The 20,822-nt window shown below is 37.9% G+C and overlaps 1 protein-coding gene across 1 annotated transcript; it reads left to right on the top strand.

Moving 5' to 3' along the window:
- The first annotated feature begins 1,689 nt into the window (after positions 1–1,689).
- On the top strand, positions 1,690–8,676 carry LOC140162057 (G-protein coupled receptor GRL101-like). Its single transcript, XM_072185348.1, has 7 exons — positions 1,690–1,735; positions 2,164–2,307; positions 2,936–3,052; positions 3,419–3,535; positions 3,923–4,031; positions 7,049–7,120; positions 7,503–8,676. Exons 1-7 carry the CDS (start codon positions 1,690–1,692, stop codon positions 8,674–8,676), a joined length of 1,779 nt encoding a protein of 592 aa, XP_072041449.1.
- The last annotated feature ends 12,146 nt before the right edge of the window (positions 8,677–20,822 follow it).

Below are 20,822 nucleotides of genomic sequence, written 5' to 3'. Positions count from 1 at the left end.
CTTATTGATCTTGTTGTAAAGCGTAATTCTTTCTTTTTAATTTGACACCAACTCCAGGACCTTCTATTGCTGATAATTAGTTTTATGATCAATTAAGCTAACGAGCTTGCAGGGTCTAAACAAATGCTTGTAACTTTACTTCTTCAGGTCATGGTGAATTCAATGGGGTATTATAATGTGCAGGATGAGTGCATCTATTCAAAAATAAATTTACCCAAAATATTGGTTAGGTTTAAAATTTGAATTTTTTCCAAGTGTAAGGATAATTTTTGGCGATGTATACTTTCCAAGGCATTGGCAGACATAAAACCCCATTATAGATACGTGTGTTTATGTGTAAAATTTCCTAAACCCGATCAATCTTAATCATAATAAATTGATTACCAGTTACTTTTTCATAGAAACACATTCACAGCAAGCAATATTATGATGTTTCTGTTTTTCCTAATATATTATGAAATGAATAGTAACCACGGATATAAATGATTTTAATCTTAGAATCAATTTCTTCGACCGCCCATGACCTGACATTCGGATGTCGTAGAGGTCGCTTCAGATGCAGAAATAGTGGTGAATGTCTAGCGGTATCATATCTATGCGATTTTCGGCGAGACTGCAAAGACAGATCAGACGAAGACATGTGCGGTAATAGATACGTGTATCATTCTTAAAGTCATGTTGTTTGATATTCTGTCCCTCATGAACTGATATTTGTACTATGATATAGAGATTATTTAAATTTCTTCTTTTTAGTGAATAATTCAACGTAGACGAAAGTATTAAATGCGTGAGATATGTTAGATGATGATGATGGTGATGATGATAATGATGATGATGATAATGATAATGATGATGATGATGATGATGATGATGATGATGATGATGATGATGATGATGATGATGATAATAATAATGATAATCATAATGATAATTTGTATCACAAGCAGTGTACCCACAATGCAATGATGACGAGTTTCCATGTCAAAATGGCCAGTGTATCGCCAGCAATAAAAAGTGTGATATCAAAGCAGATTGCCTGGATTCGTCTGATGAGAAAGATTGCAGTAAGTAATATTATGAAATTTAATTTATCTTGCGATTTGTTGCTAGACTAATCTAAATTAAACCCAAATATTTAGTCTTTAATTTAAGTGTCGCATCTTCATTTCATATACGTAGCTTTTGCTTACACACACACACGAATGTTAATCAATTGAATTCCAACAAAAGGTCAAATGTAATGCGTATTTCTACGAGTTCTGCGTGAGGTTAATACCAATATTTTATCTTGATTAGGTGAGTCATCAATTGGCTTTCAATGTTATGATGGTACCTGGCTTCCTTCAAATATGTACTGTGACGGACAAAGGGATTGTACGGGGAAGAACTGGGAGGATGAACCCAATTCCTGTTGTAAGGACCATAATATAAATTTACAAGTTTTGGCGAAATTACACTCATAAACTCTCTCTCTATCACCACTCTCCTGACAGGTCTCAGGGAAACGATGTGCCTGTAGATGTGTAGCTCACCTATTCATTTGGAAGATCCCAGCATTGGATTTAATAATTGCAGTTTGAAACACAATCAGTTCCAGTATTTTATGAGTCTTGTTATGTTTTTGGTTTTTGTTAGTCTATCGTTCTTGTTATCTTTTCGGTTTTTGTTAGTCTACCGTATAAAACGAACATGCTTCGAATTCACTCATTACCCACATTAAATTATCCGTTTGGTCGTGAGGAACACAAACATATATAATATTTGGTGTGCAGTGTGTACTACTTGCGGCTGCGGAGTTTTAATCCGAATTTAATCAGAATTTAAGGTTGCTCCGATTTTCATAAAACTTGGACCAAATTATTTGTCTAGCTTCAGTAAGTTGGAAAAAGAATATTTTCCACTATATATTATAGTTAATAATTATGATATGTAAAAGGAAATGTTTTGACACGCAACCGGAGAAAGGAGTGAAACAGCGGGGCACACTGGTTAAGGTCTTTGCCATTGGTGCTTGTGGTTTAATAGCCAGGTAGTTCAGATTAATGTACACGACCATTGTGTCTATCCCGAGGTTTACTCTGCATGTACCTGTAGTTTCGGCGATCCTGCTCAAGAAAGCATTTGAAAAGTAATGTGTTACATATGTGTTGTGTGTTTTTACAGCCTATGGAAAGTGTACTGATCATAATGAGCAAATAGAATGTAAAAATCGTGCTTGTGCGGAGGAGAAATTTCGCTGTTTCTATGAACTCGACCGGTATGGCGTGCTACAAGGATGTCGGGATGCAACACATCTCCAAAATTGTGGTAATAAGTTAATAGCATCATATTTATCTTCTCTCTCCTTTATCATACAGTGTACTTCGGTTATATAAATGCGCTTTTATAAATACGCACGTGACCACTTCCGCGCTGCCATAACAGCTTGTAAAGAGTACGTCTCGAAGTGACCTTCTGCATAGCGGGTGGTCTTTTTATACATTTGAATGCAAATGCAACATGAGACTACTGTGAAGCAAAATGGTCTTGGTATGTCGTGCCCATGAGCACGTGCGTATTTATAAAAGCGAATTTATAAATATAACCGAAGTACACTGTCCTAAGGCCACTGAAAATGGGGAGGTAACAGGGACGGCAAAGTCACAAAACCAGGCCTTAGCTACTTGAGGAGTACAAGAGTACAAAACCCAAATGTTTATCCCATCTCAAAAAATATGTCTTTTGCGAGAAAGGTTTTGGCGTAATGTTTGTAAAATCTGTTCACTATTCCCGTCATCTTCAATACGCAAACAACTACCCACACGCATCCCCCCTCCCATCCGCTTAATACCTACGCCTACAACAACTACTTCCCACACACCGCATTATCCACTCATTTACAACGGCACATAACATAGTTATTAAATCTGTAAGAAATCTGCTTTTCTTTATACAGCAAATGTTGAATGTAACAACGAGACAGTGAAATGTCCAGAATCCTACTGCATTCAGCTTCAGCATCGATGCAATGGTCAAATGGAATGTCCCAATGGTGAAGATGAACAAGGATGCGGTAATGATTTGTTGATTGTTTCTCCTCGAACATGTCCAACAAACTATCATTGTTTTACTCGCCAGAAGTGAGAAAACATATATGAATATTACATTATCGTTAAATTTCAATCAAAGAAACTTTCAAGCTAATCTTAACTAGCGCTTTACCCCTTTCTTGAACAATTAGTCCGCAAAATTGAAAATTCAGCCCTGAGCAACATACATGAGTTTTGTCTATTTTGTAGTGTAAAATTGGTAAAAAGCTATTATTATTCGCGTCCATATGATGAGATGGAACGTTTTGCCATTGTGGAACAAAGAACACCGTTGTATCAATCGCAATATAAGTATCAAGTCAATATAATTATGTTGTTTTAATTGACAGAAATGTACACTTGTCCTGGGCGATACCGCTGCCGTGGTTACCAGTTTTGTTTAAATCAGAATCAAGTTTGCGATGGTGTGGAGCAGTGTCCATATGGAGATGACGAGCAATTCTGTGGTATGTGGTGTTAATGGAAGTTTCCAAAATTGTCCGTAAAAATACTCTATTATAATCATTACTTTCAAAACAAGGCGCGCAGTTTTCGAATAATTATGCACATTGTCTTTTACGCGTCACACTTCCGTCATATTTCGTCACAGTGTAGAATACGTTACCAAAGACAAAACTTTGTTAATACTTAGCATGCTTAGCGCAAAGCAGAATTCATAAAGGCATTGTCTACTATTAAGCATGCTCAGATTTTGGTTATTTCAAAATTTATTCATGGAAAATAATGGCTGCCCTTAACTTTTTACCGTAGATTCTCCTGCAAACCATAATTACAATAATCTATGAAAATGTATCATTTTTAATCAAACACGTACATTTGTCTAAATTACGCAGATTTGAATTGCCCAGATGGCTGTTCTTGCACTGGATTGTCATACATTTGTGATTCTGTCATTTGGACACCGGAAACTACCTCACTTTTTCCATTATCTATAAGACAACTGTAAGTATTGATCCAAAAAGAAGTCTATAATATATTGCCGTGTTTTGTTTCTTCAAGTTGAGTGTTATCAATGCATGGTATTAGCTCGACGAAACACAAGTTGACGTCTGATTGTGAATACCTTGTTTAAAGTGATAAACTAAGATTGGCGTTTGCTTTCTTTTTGTTTATACATCTGTCAAAACTGGAATTGGTAGATTTTAACCATCAAACTTAACCTACTCCTGTACCTGGATAAAATTGATGTCATTATTCTGGTCACTTTGTCTGCCTATGTGCATAGTTATTCTTATCACTTGTTCCAGTGCACTTATACCTGCTCGTCTCTGTTGTTTTTGGATGCTAACGCTATGGAATTTGCTGATATTTGGATGTCGAACTTTACCTACTTCTGTGCCTACATTTGTTGTGTGTTGTCCCCTCTGCATACCGGTGTGCGTTTTATTTTTCCTCACATCAAGTTGGAGCCAGTGGCACGGCATCTTTCATGGTTGGGGGTAGGGGTGGGGCGGGTGAAAATATAACTTTCGGGAGGGGGGGGGGCAAAGACAAAAAACATTCCCGGATGCATCATTTTGACCCGGTATTTTCGGTGAGATATATATTTATAGCGGTGATTTAAAAAAAAATAATGTACAAGTAAAGTCTTCGAGTTTCCAAATGGGCTATACTTGGACAATTTGCGCGCTAAAATATGGTATTTTACACCATTTTCGCCCATGATCGGGGTGAATGTTATTGGGAAACGGGTGCCTTTTACTTTTACTTTATTATTTTTTTACTCTTTTATTTTATGCCAATCTACGCTACTGGCTGGTGCTTGCTCTTTTCTATTACTTACGATAACACTAAACATATGCTGCTCTTAAAATTACTTAATTTAAACTGCTTAATTATGATAACCAGGGATGTAGGAAACTTGCTTTGCTATGTCTACGCAAAATATTTCTTAGCCTGATTATCTAAGAACCATTCTTTTTCTACGCTTTTTATTTCTTCTATTGCTATATACTTCAACATTAGGTCTCTGATCAATTCTAGACTAACGATGTCAAATACAGACCAAAATACCCCATTCATCGATTTGGATATGTTTACTTTGGTCTTCTTTTTGTAAGTATACATGTATCGACAGGGGGGGAAAACGTGTTGTTGTTTTTTCTGATCCAAAATCAAGTACTTTTTCCGATATCAAATTAGATAAGTATTTAGGACTCGACTTTGGGAAATAATGGTCATTACTTTAAGGGATTTCATCCCAATATTATTAACCACATTTTGTTCACGAAATGCGCGAGTCCTTTCAGGGAAAACCCAACTAGTCTCCAATTTATTAACATACCGGTCTGCTTTCTTCCAGAAATTTATCTGGAAATGCATTGAATGACATCAGTAGATTGTTTCGCCAAAATATGAACCTCCAAATATTGTAAGTTGTACAGGGTAGGAATGAATGAATATTATGTGTTTTAAAATGCTTTTAAAAGGACAGTGTACAGTATCCTTAAAGTAAATGGCCCAGTGTATAAGATGAAGATTGAACACTTTGATCAATTATAACAATATGAGTGGGAAATGTCCACGTCCAATCCTGAACGCAACATTAGTCCTACTCATCTGGTGGTAAAAGTTCATTGCCTGTGAAGCGGATGTTGTTGTATCACACATATGAGTTCAACCTGAGTGGTATCTTCTTTGTCATTCCTCGCACCGGGAGGCTCGAGGTATTATAGTATTCACTTCTGAGTGGAACTTGGGGAATTGAAGAAAAGCCTGAATACTGTAGATTTATTTACCTTCATTTAAACATTGATGATAATTTCAACAAAACAAACATTCAAGCGATGACAATATGTAAAAAAGTATCAAATTTGACTCGGGTCATAGAAAAATTTGTTTTTTAGACAAAACGAGAGTTTGTTTTCTGCATAGAGCTTGATTTACTCATTTGTAAATTGTATAGATATCAAGTCCTTTGACCCTATGCCAAAATATCTGAAATGATGCCTTATTTCTAGCGTCATTCAGCGCATCCCCCATCATCATCATCCGAACAAATGTTAATTGGTGATATTTCCTTTACAATTGACTACCATTTCAGATGTCTTTCAAATAATTCAATTCAAAACCTTCAGAATGGTACTTTTGACAGTTTACGATTCTTGGCAAGTTTGTAAGTAGTTTCGTTTTGCTCAGTTAGTGTAAAATAATATTATTCAATTTCAAAAACAATTTTCCAAAATGTTTTGTTCGTGATGCATATTATCACATTGGAACACAGTTAAATTTTGTTTATTGTTTATGTTTTACGTTTTCCAGGGATCTGTCTCAGAATCCAATTCATCGCGTCGATGCTGCAATTTTTTCGCAATTAATTTCTCTCACGTTCATGTAAGTTGAATTAATAGTATTGTTCGGACTACTATTATCGAATTCATTTGACACGTAATTAAAATACTTTCAACCTTCATGCGTGTATGAAAGATTGCTATTGCTTGACGTGTTTTTCGTCATGTTTTGTCACGTTTTTGTACGTTGAATTATTAGTATTTGTATTATTCGGACTACGTTTCTTTACTCTTTGGTGCAACCTTACATATTAATAGTACGATATTCCAATGATTTCTAGATTACTTTTACACAGCCAAAAATGAACCAATATGATATGACTAGAGCTCTATTTTGATTGGTTACTCGGAAGATTATATCATGTAATTAACCATTCAGGAAGGCTGTTAGAAAAGGAGTAGTAGCACGCAAGACGTTAAGTAGTGTCCATTGCCCATGTTAATTGTGTCTTGATCTCTGTAATACATCTTATTGTGATTCTTCATAGATGTTCGGTGACTATTAGGATTGAAATTTTTACAACAATAAAAAGAAACATTAAAAGCAAATCTAATCAACCCTATAAATTGTCATAGTAAAGATGCAAGACATTTATACACTAAGTTGCCATTTACGACAACTAATACGTTGATATGTGAATCCATTATGTCTTTTTTTTTTTTTAATAGGAACATTCGAGAGACAGAAATCATCGGTGCACAAGGGAGTGTATTACGAGATCTCGATCAGTTACAAACATTGTAAGTGTTATACGCAATAAGTAAAAATTGCTGAAAATTTGCCAATCTTGTTTTAAAATATCCCATCTGTGTTACTATTTGTGTAGTAGATTGTTAAAAACAAGTGTTGGTTACATAAACATGATAATATTATAGTTTTTGTTAGTATTATTTACATCTGTTCCAACTCCTGAGTCATGTGGGTAAGATTAGCCCTTTATTCACTGGAGAGGCATGAGCACTAGAACTACAGCCCTGTCATATTGAATTTTCAGAATAAATATTAAAGTAATACCCATTCCATTTTCAATCTCAGAAAATCCAATGAAATTAATGAGGTGTCACTAGAGCTTGAATAAATAATACGAACTTGTAATTCACCACATCTCTATTTTGCTTTCAGACACTCGGATAAGTATGTGTTCTGTTGTCTTGTAAATGACATGGAAACTATTTCCCAATGCCTCCCTGAACCGGATCAGTTTTCGTCCTGTCAGGACCTCATGCGTAACCAAATCCTTCGCGTCTTCATGTGGATATTGGGTTTAAGCGCCTTTCTTGGAAATTGTTTTGTTATCTTGTGGAGAATCTTGCCTGTCCGCCGTGATTCAAAAGACCGACGAAATTCAGTACAAGATATTTTGGTTTTGAATCTAGCAATAGCGGATGGACTGATGGGTGTTTACATGTTGATTATTGCATCTGTAGATATGTATTATAGAAATGTTTACATCGTATACGCGGAGGAATGGATGAGTAGTGTCCTCTGTCAGTTAGCCGGGTCTTTGTCGGTCATATCATCGGAGGCGTCAGTTTGTTTCCTAACAATGTTAAGTCTGGATAGATTCTTAGGTATAGCGTTTCCTTTCAGTGACAAAAAGCTTCGACGCAACTCGGCAATTTTTACAGCCGTCTCGATTTGGTGTTTTGTCAGCCTCATTAGTTTTATGCCATTTTTTGTTAAGAGTTACTTCGGTAATCATTTCTATGGTCGGTCTAGCGTCTGCCTTGCACTGCCACTTACAAATGATCGTCCTCCAGGGTGGTTTTATTCAATATTTTGGTTTCTTGGCTTTAATTTAATCTGCTTTATCGCTATTTTACTTTGTTACATTGGTATTTACATAGCGGCGAAATTATCGGCAAGCAATGTGGGGAAAGGTTCAAGCGCCCTTACGAAAAGACAAACAGAGCAAATCAAGATGGCGATGAAAATGCTGTTTTTAGTTGGAACCGATTTTATATGTTGGATGCCAGTTATTGTTCTGGGTATTTTGTCCACTTGTAATATCATCATCATTTCCCCAATAGTTTACGTGTGTACAGCGGTGTTTATCCTCCCCATCAACTCATCCCTAAATCCCTATCTGTACACCATCTTAACCGGAGAAATTAAGCTAAAACGTAAACGGAGTGCTAGTAACAAATGGAAACAGTCAGGCAAGTCGACCTCATTGGTAATGTCCAACTGCGATTCAGCAACAAACCACTTGACGACGAACGGTACGTTTGTAGAGAGCGGAATAAATCCTATAATACGAATGCGGAATAACTCCTATAATGCGAATGTGGAATAATTCCTATATGCAAATGCTTACTAAGATATGTACATTTTTCAGGAGTATACGTGTCCCAGCATACTCTGCGATTGGTTGACTTGGCTGCTGACTGAGACCTTATAAGGTTCAGAACATGTTGAAGACCGATTTTTAGCACTGTTGTGTTCTTCCTTTTATCAAGTTGTGAAAAAATAGCAAATTTTGGAGAAAAACAATATATGTCATACATTTTACTTTCAAAATCAGATTCCATAAACCCGTTTTTAGTTACGATTTGTAATCAGAACATGTAAAAAAAGCCATGAATCAAAATTTTAGTTCAAAGGACACATTTTATCACGCTGCATCCACCTTTAATACGCGATTCGTCAACCGCGAAAGGTGACCATGGCAAACACACACCTGCTAACAAATCAATACGCACTTTAGAAGCTGGCTGGTACGTTACTCCAGTTTTTGAGAACGGTGCATACTCACGGAATACAGCCTAGCTCAAGGGTGGCGTACCATATTGTCAAACCTAGCCGAATTGAATAATACTGCCCTCAACTATCAGTATGCAGAGGGATGGTTTCTAATAATTATCTGGGCTTCGTCTGAGAAGCTACAATGGTAATTAGTATCACAAAACGTATCCGAAAATGTACAAAACACGCAATGTGATTAATTATTGAGCAGTTGTAACCTTCTTAATTTATATAGTTTAAGGGTATGGCTACCTCTGGCCTTATTTGGCCTTTTGGTCATCTCTTCCATGATTCGTTTGGTTTTTATTTATTTGTTTGGTAGCCATTAAGCAGATAAATTTGCTTTTTTAAAGAGAAAACAATTTAAGCAGAATAAGACCAAAATATTATTTTGTCTCTTTCTAATAATTCCTGTTTACAGAAAATTCGTTGATGAAGGTAGCAACCAGTCAAATCTCCAAAGTTCGGCTAATGCCACCAATTGATAAGAACCTTATTCAACCATTCTTAATGTCGGCATTTCTCAAAAAAGGTAGATCTCATGTTAGTTCTGCGCAGATGAAACAAATACAAACTGACGTCAAGAGAGCCTTGGACTATTTGCACACGTCGGGTTTATCGCATGGAAAAGTCGATGGAGAACACATACTTATTGACCAGGTAAGTAGATTTCGTTTTAATAGATAAATACATGATTCTGTATCCAAGAAATCGTCATATAATTCGGCTGCGTCATACTGCACATACCGTATATACGCGTAAGATGCGTAGGGGGTGATGAGCCTATTGACCGATTGTGCATAGTTCGGGGTATTTTTGTTTTATATAGGGACAGAACCATACCATTTCAAAATATACAACAAAGCCCTGAACATTATTTGTTAAAACCAATGCCTGTAGTTGACATTTCCAAAAACGCCATTGATTTGGCATTGAGTGTGAAAATCGGATTCCGTAAACACTATTTTCAGCAACAAATTTCTTTTGTCAAAAGATTTTTAAAATTCTATTACGACTTCTATCACGGCGCATCGACATCAACTTAGGTACTTAATCGAATTTGGTCCTATAGAACTATCGGTGCCCGGTTAGGTACCGATGACTCTAAACAGCATTCCCTTGAGATGTCTCAAGCATAATAATTAACAGTTAAAACCGAATAAACTGTACGTTAAAAGTGCCATCGGTACCTCTTTGGCATCGATAACGCTCTAGGACCAAAAGATGTGCCTTAAGAAGAAACTACATTTTAACTTACACAATATTCAATTTTATTATTAGAGTGGAAATCACCTACGGGCATTCTTAATGTTAGACACCCATGGAGACACACGTTTCTTGGAGAATGAGGAAACGGATTCGCATGGTGAGCCCACATCCGGGATATGCAACGGGCACGAATGGGACACCGGGTCTGCATTGTGTAGACATAATGCCGTCAAAATAGATATCGAAAGTTTGGAGTATTTGGTAGATAGTACGCAGCTATAGACAACTGGAGAAGAGTTATTCTGTTGTCGTAATATTTATTTGAGTTTAGCCTAGCTATTTTTAGACACGTGAATAGAGTACTATTCCCGAATTATTACAGACTTTACCTGTCTTCTGACGAGAAGATGGGTCACGAAGAGAGGGGCCAGCGGAAAGCAAGCTTTATTTTAACGTCAGCTGCATAGTACAGTGTTAGATTTAGTTTTAGTTTATTATTCAACAATTTACTTTGTTGTTGCTTTATTATAATGATTTCTTTACAACAAAAAAGAATCATATTAATAGACTTTCGTTCGTATGTTCATTAACCTTGACTTAATAAATTGTATATCTCGTTTTCCGCACGCTCATCTCGTACCTGCAAAATCTCCTATAGTGGCTAAATAAGCGACCTCGCTCCGCTACAGGAATGTGATTTTGAACAGATAGATGGGCATACTAATACGGCGTTTGGAAATCGCATATGAATGGCTAAGTGGACCAAAAAACGTGTAAGATTATACGTGTAAACTTACACGTGTAAGATGGCGTCTTACACGTGTAAGATTGCATCTTATACGTCTTAAAATCTAGCGGGTTGCTTAAATTGACGAATCATTATAAAGAATCCATATTTAAACCCCAAACAACCAATCATCTTACACGTATTCATCCTTGACCAATGAAATCTCGCCATAACATTTCTTACACACGTAAGAATTGCCTATTAGGGATGGACGGTATTCCAGTTTGACGAACGCATACGACGAGCGTCGAATAACCTCAGCCACGATATCGATATGTACCACGGTAGATTTCGCAAACGTGATCATTTTACTTTGACCTCTTGAAATTAATTGATATTGAGTACAAATGGACTCCAGATAACTGAGAAAAAATAACCAGAAAGTGAGATAAATCGGACTGTGACTATGACGGTCCAACAATCGGAATAATTCCTGACAGAGTTTCGGCATACAATACAGGACATTGTAGCACTCATACAAATTTAGAAAATGCCTTATTTATGATGTTGGTGACGAGCTCTATACTTATCCTCGGTACGCCGCTAATAATATCGCGTATCGTCCATCACTAAATTCAAAATCTTACACGTATAAGAAGTCGTGGGTGTTACAAATCTAAAACGTCTTTACATATTATTGGTCGAAGTTTGCAATGCGTAAGCTGATTGGTTGTTTGTGATTTCTTACTCTGTGATTCGTCAACTTAAGAATCCCGCTTCTTTCTTACACGTGTAAGATGCAACCTTACACGTATTATATGCATTCTTACGCGTATAACCTTACACGTTTTTCTTACACGTTTTTTGAACCACTTGGCCATTCATAATCGCAACCTCTTTAATACTGATTTGCAATTGTACAATACAACAATTTGCATATTGACAATGAGTGACTCTAGCTGAACGGTCATGGCTACACTCTATAGATATGTGGCCATTTGATTGGTGCTGTCAAACTTCACGTCAATCCGTTAAATCATTCCCAAAATTACTACTTCGAAAAATTCCGATAATTTAACCAAACAAATGTATTGTATTATATTCTATTTATATCCATTTGAATTAAAGTCTCAGGTTTACACTGATACATTATGTTACTCGCTGTGTATTGCTGCCTGATTAATTTGTAGCATTGTGTAACACTATTAATCTATAATTATCTGAACTCCGTTGGGGCTTTCAAACGACCCACGCCAGAACAAGACACGTTACATAATGGTTAGTAATGAGGCCAATTTTTGAATTTCAGGATAGAGCTTGTCTCCAGGACACGCGGTTGAACTCATATCTCGATGGCCTCTCAGTGTATAGCTTGACGTCAGCTTTCCAAGGGTCTCGCCACAAGCAATAGCTCTCTTTCCTGCATCGATGGCAGCTTGGTTTGGCTAAAATAAAGAAAACAATAGGGCATATCGTAACAGTCCTCGAAGTAAATTTTATAAATCTAATGACATATATTCTTAAAGTGTATGTAGCTGGGAGTAAAAGCCGTTCAATTGAAAAATTTTGACCTTTCATATTGAAAATATGGACTTTTTTCCCAAAATGACCTAATTTTTTTGTGTTTTGGGAAAAAGATCCATATCTTCAATACGAAAGGTCAAAATTTTTAATTGATCGTCGGCTTTTTCATCCCACCTATAATACATACACTTTAAGTAAAAATCATCATTTGCGAATTTCAAAAAATCAAAATTATTTTATATCAAAAGGACATTCTTCGTATTCAGAATGCAATTCAACATGTCTGATGTGCTCTAATGTCCCACAATAATACTGTCCAAACGTTCATACCCCATCCCTTAAATGGGGAAACTTAGGCAGGCGATAAAGAGAAAATATATTTACTTTAGCACTTATGGACCCTGTCAATTGAGACTTAATGTCTGTTAAGTGAGGGCTGTTATTTGAACAGTTATGGGATTAGTTAATAATATTATTTTGATAAGTCTCAGGTGGTGGTCGCAGTGCATTCTCTAAATTCAGTAAATTTCCACCGTCAACCGTGTAATTGAATGGGATTATTTTGAAATTTTAAAACGCTTGAAATATCACAAACAAATAGGCCTATGTTAATAAATAATATAAATACAAGCTAAAACCGTTGGGGTTCGATACCCGGGGTTCGATAATGATCGATGCGAATTATAGAAACAGTTCAAACAATAAAATAACTACACCTTTATCTTGACACTTCCTCATTTGTTCGCCCTGTTCCTTTTTAAAGGAATTTGTATTAACACATCGCTGTACCTTTATTACAATGATTTGTTACAAACAAAAAGGTTCATAATAATAATTAGACTTTCCTTCATATGTTCATTATCTTGGACTGTCTTTAATATTTTGTGCATTTTCAACGATGTATCTACGTCGATTTCGCACGTGGAATATCTTCAAAAATAGCTAAATACGTGATCTCGCTTCGATACAGGAGAGTGGTTTTGAATAGATCAACGTACGTCCGATGTCTACGTTTGGAAATCGCAATGCTTTGGGTAGACAACAGCTTGTATACATGGATTCTAGAAAATGACCATTGGCACAGCGGGTGGTCTCCGTGTATATAAAATGGGAGGTGGCAAACGTACCACATTGTGGAGCAAAATGTGTTGTTATTTTGCAAGCTTGTGATGTTGTTGTCATTTTCCTCATAAATGTTGTCACAATTTAGTGTTTGACAATATGAAGAATTCACAATCTCCTATGGTTAGTATTATTTTGCAATATAACTTTTGAGTAACTTTGATGATTTGTCTTTAAAGTTTCTATTCCTTTCAATGTAGGGGTCCATCACCACATTAATAGATCATTATTTGATAGTCATGTCATTGCAGCACCTGGTGTCACCTACGATTTAAAATAACCACATTTTTTAATCACCTAAGCTCATGCGATAACAGATCTAAAAAAACACAATTCTATTATCCTGAATGCCCATTATTTAGAATCGCGCTCTCTGATTTGTTAATACACATCACGTGCCCTTTTTCCAGCAATAAGTAGTCAAGCCCCATAACACATTCTATGTATAACATTACGCTTGGTTAGTACGCGTGCAACACTGCCGCTATACGTGCTATCACCTCCGCGGTGACACCGCCTGGCTAATAATTACATTGTACAGCAGAGAAATTAATATTAATACCCGGGATCGATACACGTGTATTTGCTATGCACTATTTGATATTCAGACGATACATGGATAACTTTTTGGATACCGGGGTAGAAAATGAGAAATATCTCCCGTATTTTTTTTTAATTCTAAAGAAGCCAATTTCAAGGCTTGCACTTGAATATAATTATGTGTTGAAAGAATATGACAGTCGTTAGCTTGCGTATTGAGAGAGAACCGTGCATTTGGAACTCAAAACTGACAAAAATTCTTGATTTTATATGTGCCGAACAAAAAAATGGCAGCTGCTCTCATTCGTAAACACTCGGGTCACGGAAAATACACGGTACTATAGCGCAGGGTAGGCCACTGGTAGAGGCAGTCTAAAAGCGGATGACGTCATGAGGTATACCATGCTCACTAACATCTACAGAGGTCAGTCACCAGGCTATTGTCAATAGCCTAAGTCGGATGTTCCTCGGCCCATTATGCGTCTTAAACTATTAAACAGGTCGGAACAATGACCATGCGTGGCTGTGGATTCAACCTACCATCATGGCGATTTCTGCGATGACACTGTGCGGTGGGTACACGAATACGATGTACCTTAATGTAATCAACTTCAATCAGTAACTTGTGCTGACCAGGAGGTTCTTTGCAAGAACTTCACTAGCAGTTGAGAGTATGGATGTCCCTTACATTTATCACACTGAGTGCGGTCACCATTCTTAAAAATGGTGACAATCGTTGCATCCTTAAAATCTTGTGACAGTTCATCTGCACCCCAGCAGTTTTGGAAAAACCGCACAGAGATTGGATGATGCAAGGCCCGCCGAGCGTGTACACTTCAGAGGGAATTCTGTCCATTCTATGAGCTTTACCATTCTTCGTAAACTTGACAGCATCTTCAATTTCTTCCATGGCTGGCGTCTTTTCCATTCAAGTTTTGCCTGATAGTTTTACAAGGTGGTCCAAAACATTTGGCGCAGTACTAGAGGGTCTGCTAAGGAGATCTTGAAAATATCTTCTTCTTTATCAGTTAGAAGTTGTACCCAAGCCATTAAGAAGAGGAGAGGCGATTTGGGTTCATAGACTTCCTATTTAAGTGATGCAATCAAGCTAAATGAGTCTGATGTCGATCAAAATCATAATTCAGTTTTCAATTTCATTACATGAGCCAAAATAAGAGCTTTATTTTGCTGAAATCCCCATCATAATTAGACTTACGGTTCCTGAGATATGATCATTTTAGTGTTGTCTCAGAACAATCAAATACAAAGGAAATTGAATACTATTGTTGCCTATATCTCAAAATCAATATTCCCGACATCCGACTCATTTTGCTTGATCGCATCACCCTTTAAGGCTGTGAAATTAGCTTGAGAGTTCTCAAGTAAGGAGACCCTGGATTGAATCAAACCATTACGACGGAACCTCATGGATTGCCTTACTAAGAGACTGCCATTGTTCATTTAGGGTTACTTCGCCCGAGCGACGTAACCACGCAGACGCGCCGGACGCGAGTTGTTAATCGGTGATGAACAACGGTGAAACATGATTGAATCCTACACTGAATCCCTTTCAACAACGAAAACAAGCTTAAAGATCGTCTAATTCACATGATTCTTTCATTTGGAATTTTCGTTTGTCATTGCCACTTAACCTTACAAGAAGATCGGTCATTTCTCTGTTGATATCAGCAATAAAAGTAAAGAATAAAGCGGTAATGTTTAGCTGTTACTTTCATGAAAGATTACTTTGGATTCATATGTGTGTGGTCATGTATCGGTTGTTGCTAGGCGGCAGTCTCATCTTGATTAGTCTATATCAGAGATGGCTTGAGGAAAAGAGACCAAATGCTTTAGTAATATAAATATTTATATTAAAATTTATATGCAATATTACTTAGAAATTGGGTAAAAGGAAATACCTAACAACATAATGCAAAAAATCTGTTAGTATGTAAATATTTTGCATAACTTATTGGTAGATTGTACATAATTCGTGTTTATGTAAAAAAATACCTTTTTTCAGGAGTTCCTATTGAACTGCAAATTATGTGAAATTTCTACACAACCTATGTAATTATTTCTAACAGTGTACAACCATAATCCGTGATTGTATGACGTAACGGATGGTAAAATACGAGATTGCCATATATTTACCAATCTAGAGGTAAATGTCCCCATATATGACCAGGCTAGACCAACGTCATTGTATCCCTTCGTGTGCGCCCCCACGCGATCCCATCCTCGGCCTTCGTAAATGTTCCCATCTTCACCAACGAGAAAACTGTAACCAATATCTGACCAACCTGAACTCCCAAAACAAAAAACATACAACATTGATTATCAATTTTACAATAAACTTTTTTTGTTTAACATGGCTTTATACGAAAGTCGGAGAAGATATTACGAACGTTCGAGACGATATTTGAACATGAAAGCCCTTGCCGATGTCTTTTAAATCCTGGTTTCGATTCCCAAGTGGGATTACTGTTTCTGCTTTCTGCTATAAAATTATGCTAAGACAGCGAAACTGTGGAAATCTTAATGCATTTGTTAATTCCGGTTGTTCTAGCCTCCGTAATCCTTTGTTCTTTAATGGGCTATTCCAGTTGAAATCTATATACGCCCCATGGAAGACATGACCTCCATCTTCCACACATCAGGGACTGTTAATTTTAAAGGTGGTTTCAAATCGTGGAATCAATTTGAAATTTAAATAACAACTGGGGTACCCCAATCTTACCCTTGCTGTCCATATGGTAATTCTGTACTCCACGCACTACGGCACTACACTCGGAAACGGAGCTGCAAGAAGAACCCGCTGTGTGATGCACAAACGCATAAGGTACTGGAAGTGTGAGATAACTGACTGACTTAGGGGGTCGGGCTCCCCATTCCGCACGGGTTACGATGCGAATACCAGAGCAGTCACCTATGTCGGTAGGAAAAAGATAGAAGGGCATCAAGAAAAAATATGTGTGAAACCATCAAACATGGTTATGTCAAGCTTTCAATCAGTGGTCCAGGCGAGAGTAAACACAGAAATTCCCGCAGAGTTGTTGAACAGAATTTCAAATCATAGATAACATATAACTATTCTTTCTTAGGGTAGCCATTAGCCTTATCGAAGCATATGGCGTACACAATAGGAGGGCAGTATTCAATATGGGTAAAACTCGCCAAATACAAAAGCCTTTACCCATTTCATGCAGCCTCATCCTATTGTGTCCGCCATACCTCTAAAAGGCTAATTCTTTTAGTGCTAATGTTCAAAGCAACCTTAATAGGCCTAGACCGATTTCCCTAAAACGAACATTTTCAAAAAGAGGAAATTAATTTGGCAGATGTTCAAGTCACTTACTTTCAAAAGAAAGACACTTTGTTAATGTTAATCTTTGCATGTTTAACAGCTGAAAATGTTACTTTACATGTGATGCCATGAATTGTACTCTATTCAATGGTATTCAACACAAATTACATTTATAGTTTGAATATTGTGCTAATAAAACTTGGTTTGTCTTCATGCAGTTTGTACAGAATTGTAACTTCACAGAGAAAGCAAATTTCCCTGGGCGGGGTGTATTGGTGATCATTCTTGTTACAAAAGCGTCTGTCACAAAATGCTCTCCTTGATAGCTCTTTATACCCGCATGCAGCGCATGCAGGGTATCTTCCCATCCTGTGGTTTCTTATACCCGCATGCGAAGCATGGACGGGTATATTGCCATTCTGTGGTTTCATCTCCTTCTCCTCCTTCTCCTTCTTCTATCAAACACATCATTCTGTCAAGGCTAGCGCTAAAACTACAAGGGCCCCAGGGCCCATATGTAGTACACTTATGGGCCCTACCCTGCAGATGTGCCTTTTGCCCATCTCGGCCCCAGAGGTCAAAGGTCACGGGCCCCAGGGGCCAAATGTAAAAACACAAACTATGCCGTTTCTCATCAGATGAAGCAGCCTCAGGGCCCTAAGTTGGTACACTGATAGCCCCAGGGTACTCTATATATACAAGTTTACATGAGCCCCATATGTCATATATTATGGGCCCCAGGGCCCCAAATGTTAAAATAAGGGGCAACAGATTGACAAGGCTAGCTCTAAAACTATAAGGGCACTAGGGCTCTAAGTTTTCAATGTGCCTTTTGCCCATTTTGGGCCCAGATGTTAAAGGCTAGGGGCCCCAGAGGCCCAAATGTTAAAACAAAGGGCCTGCCATTTCTCAGCAAATAAAATAGTTACAGGGTTCAGATTTGGTACACTAATAGGTCTTAAGCATTATACTACTATATGTATATATGAGCCCCATGTGTCACATAATATGGGCCCCAGGGCCCCAAACGCTAAAACATAGAGCCGGCCGTTACTCTGTAAATAAAGCACCTACAATGCCCAGCTTGAGTCTACTGATAGAACTAGAGAATCATACTTCAACATATGTACATGAGTCTCATAAATCAAATATTAATGGCCCCAGGGCCCCAAATGTTAAAACAAATGGCCGGCCGTTTCTCATCAAATAAAGCAGCTTTAGGGCTCACAGTTTGTACACAGATTGCACCTGAAAATTATATTGTTATATGTACATGTGAGCCCCATATATCACATTATATGGGCCCCAGGGCCCCAAACGCTAAATCATAGGGCCGGCCGTTACTCAGTAAATAAAGCAGCTATAGGGTTCAGATTTGATACACTAAACGGTCTTCAGCATTATATTGTTATATGTGTATATGAGCCCCATGTGTCACACAATATGGGCCTCAGGGCCCCAAACCCTAAAACATAGGGCCGGCCGTTACTTAGTAAATAAAGAAGCTACAATGCCCAGCTTTAGCCTACTGATAGAATTACAGAATTATACTTCAACATATGTACATGAGCCTCATAAGTCAAATACAATGGGCCCCAGGGCCCCAAATGTTAAAACAAAGGGCCAGCCGTTTCTCATCATATAAAGCAGCTTTAGGGCTCAGAGTTTGTACACAGATTGCACCTGAAAATTACATTGTTATATGTACATATGAGCCCCATATATCACGTAATATGGGCCCCAGGGCCCCAAGCGCTAAAACATAGGGCCGGCCATTACTCAGTAAATAAAGCAGCTACAGTGCCCAGCTTGAGTCGCTTGATAGCACTAGAGAATTATACTTCAAGATATGTACATGGACCTCATAACTCAAATATAATGGGCCCCATGGCCCCAAATGTTAAAACAAAGGGCCGGCCGTTTCTCATCAAATAAAGCAGCTTCCGGGCTCAGAATTTGTACGCAGATAGCACCTGAGAATTATATATATTGTTACTAACACCCCCACCCCACCCCACACACATAGGACTAAACAGACAGATCCGTATTATAATATAATAATTGTAAATACCAGCGTGAAGCGTTAAGGCTGTTCCAGTTAAATTACATATCCATTGGCTGTTCCATTTAATTTACATACTCCCTCTGAAATGGCCCCAAAATAGGCTGTTCCGTTTAATTTACATACTCCCTCTGGAATGGCTGTTCCATTTAATTTACATACTCCCTCTGGAATAGTTTTCCCTAATCATATTGCATAGCCTCACTGTGAATAAGAGAGACTGACAACAGCAACCTATGGAGAGTAAGAGAGACGCCTCCCCTGGGAGGGGCCTTGTTACAATTTCTTTATTTTAAGTGCTACGACAGTGCAACCGACATTCAATTAAAGCTTGTGACTTGAACTTTCACTGTTTACACATTTTCTGCCCAATTGGGCGCCTTTTTACAATTTCTTTATTTTAAGTCCTCAGCAAATAAGGACTGTAAGTTTGGGTACACCGATAACATGCGGGTATAGCCGTATTTGTGTACAAATATATAGCCTTCTAGTTCTCCTCCTCCTCCTCCTCCTCCTTCATCAAACACATCATTCTGTCAAGGCTAGCGCTAAAACTACAAGGGCCCCAGGGCCCATATGTGGTAAACTTATGGGCCTTACCCCGTAGATGTGCCTTTCGCCCTTCTCGGCCCCAGAGGTCAAAGGTCACGGGACCCAGGGGCCCAAATGTAAAAACACAAACCATGCCGTTTCTCACCAGATGAAACAGCATCGGGGCCGTCAGTTGGTACACTGATAGCCCCAGGGGTACTCTATAAATACAAGTATACTTGAGCCTCATATGTTATATATTATGGGCCCCAGGACCCCAAATGTTTAAAATAAGGGGCAACAGATTGACAAGGCTAGCTCTAAAGCTACAATGGCACTAGGGCTCATATGTGCACATGTATAAGCCCTAATTGTAGATGTGCCTTTTGCCCATTTTGGCCCCAGATGTTCAAGGCTAGGGGGCCCCAGAGGCCCAAATGTTAAAACAAAGGGCCGGCCATTTCTCAGCTAATAAAATAGCTACAGGGTTCAGATTTGGTACACTAACATGTCTTCAGCATTATACTGTTATATGTATATATGAGCCCCATGTGTCACATAATATGGGCCCCAGGGCCCCAAACGCTTTCTCTGTCAATAAAGCAGCTACAATGCCCAGCTTGAGTCTACTGATAGAACTAGAGAATCATACTTCAACAGATTTACATGAGTCTC

The sequence above is a fragment of the Amphiura filiformis genome, chromosome 10, assembly GCF_039555335.1.
Source record: "Amphiura filiformis chromosome 10, Afil_fr2py, whole genome shotgun sequence".
NCBI classification, from domain to species: domain Eukaryota; kingdom Metazoa; phylum Echinodermata; class Ophiuroidea; order Amphilepidida; family Amphiuridae; genus Amphiura; species Amphiura filiformis.
This window is presented reverse-complemented; position numbering and strand designations above follow the sequence as displayed.

Coding starts and splice junctions, on each gene's coding strand:
- LOC140162057 (XM_072185348.1), top strand. CDS start 1,690: ATGCTTCGAATTCACTCATTACCCACATTAAATTATCCGTTTGGTC. Junction 2,308..2,935: donor AACACATCTCCAAAATTGTG/GTAATAAGTTAA, acceptor TTCTTTATACAG/CAAATGTTGAATGTAACAAC. Junction 3,053..3,418: donor TGAAGATGAACAAGGATGCG/GTAATGATTTGT, acceptor TTTAATTGACAG/AAATGTACACTTGTCCTGGG.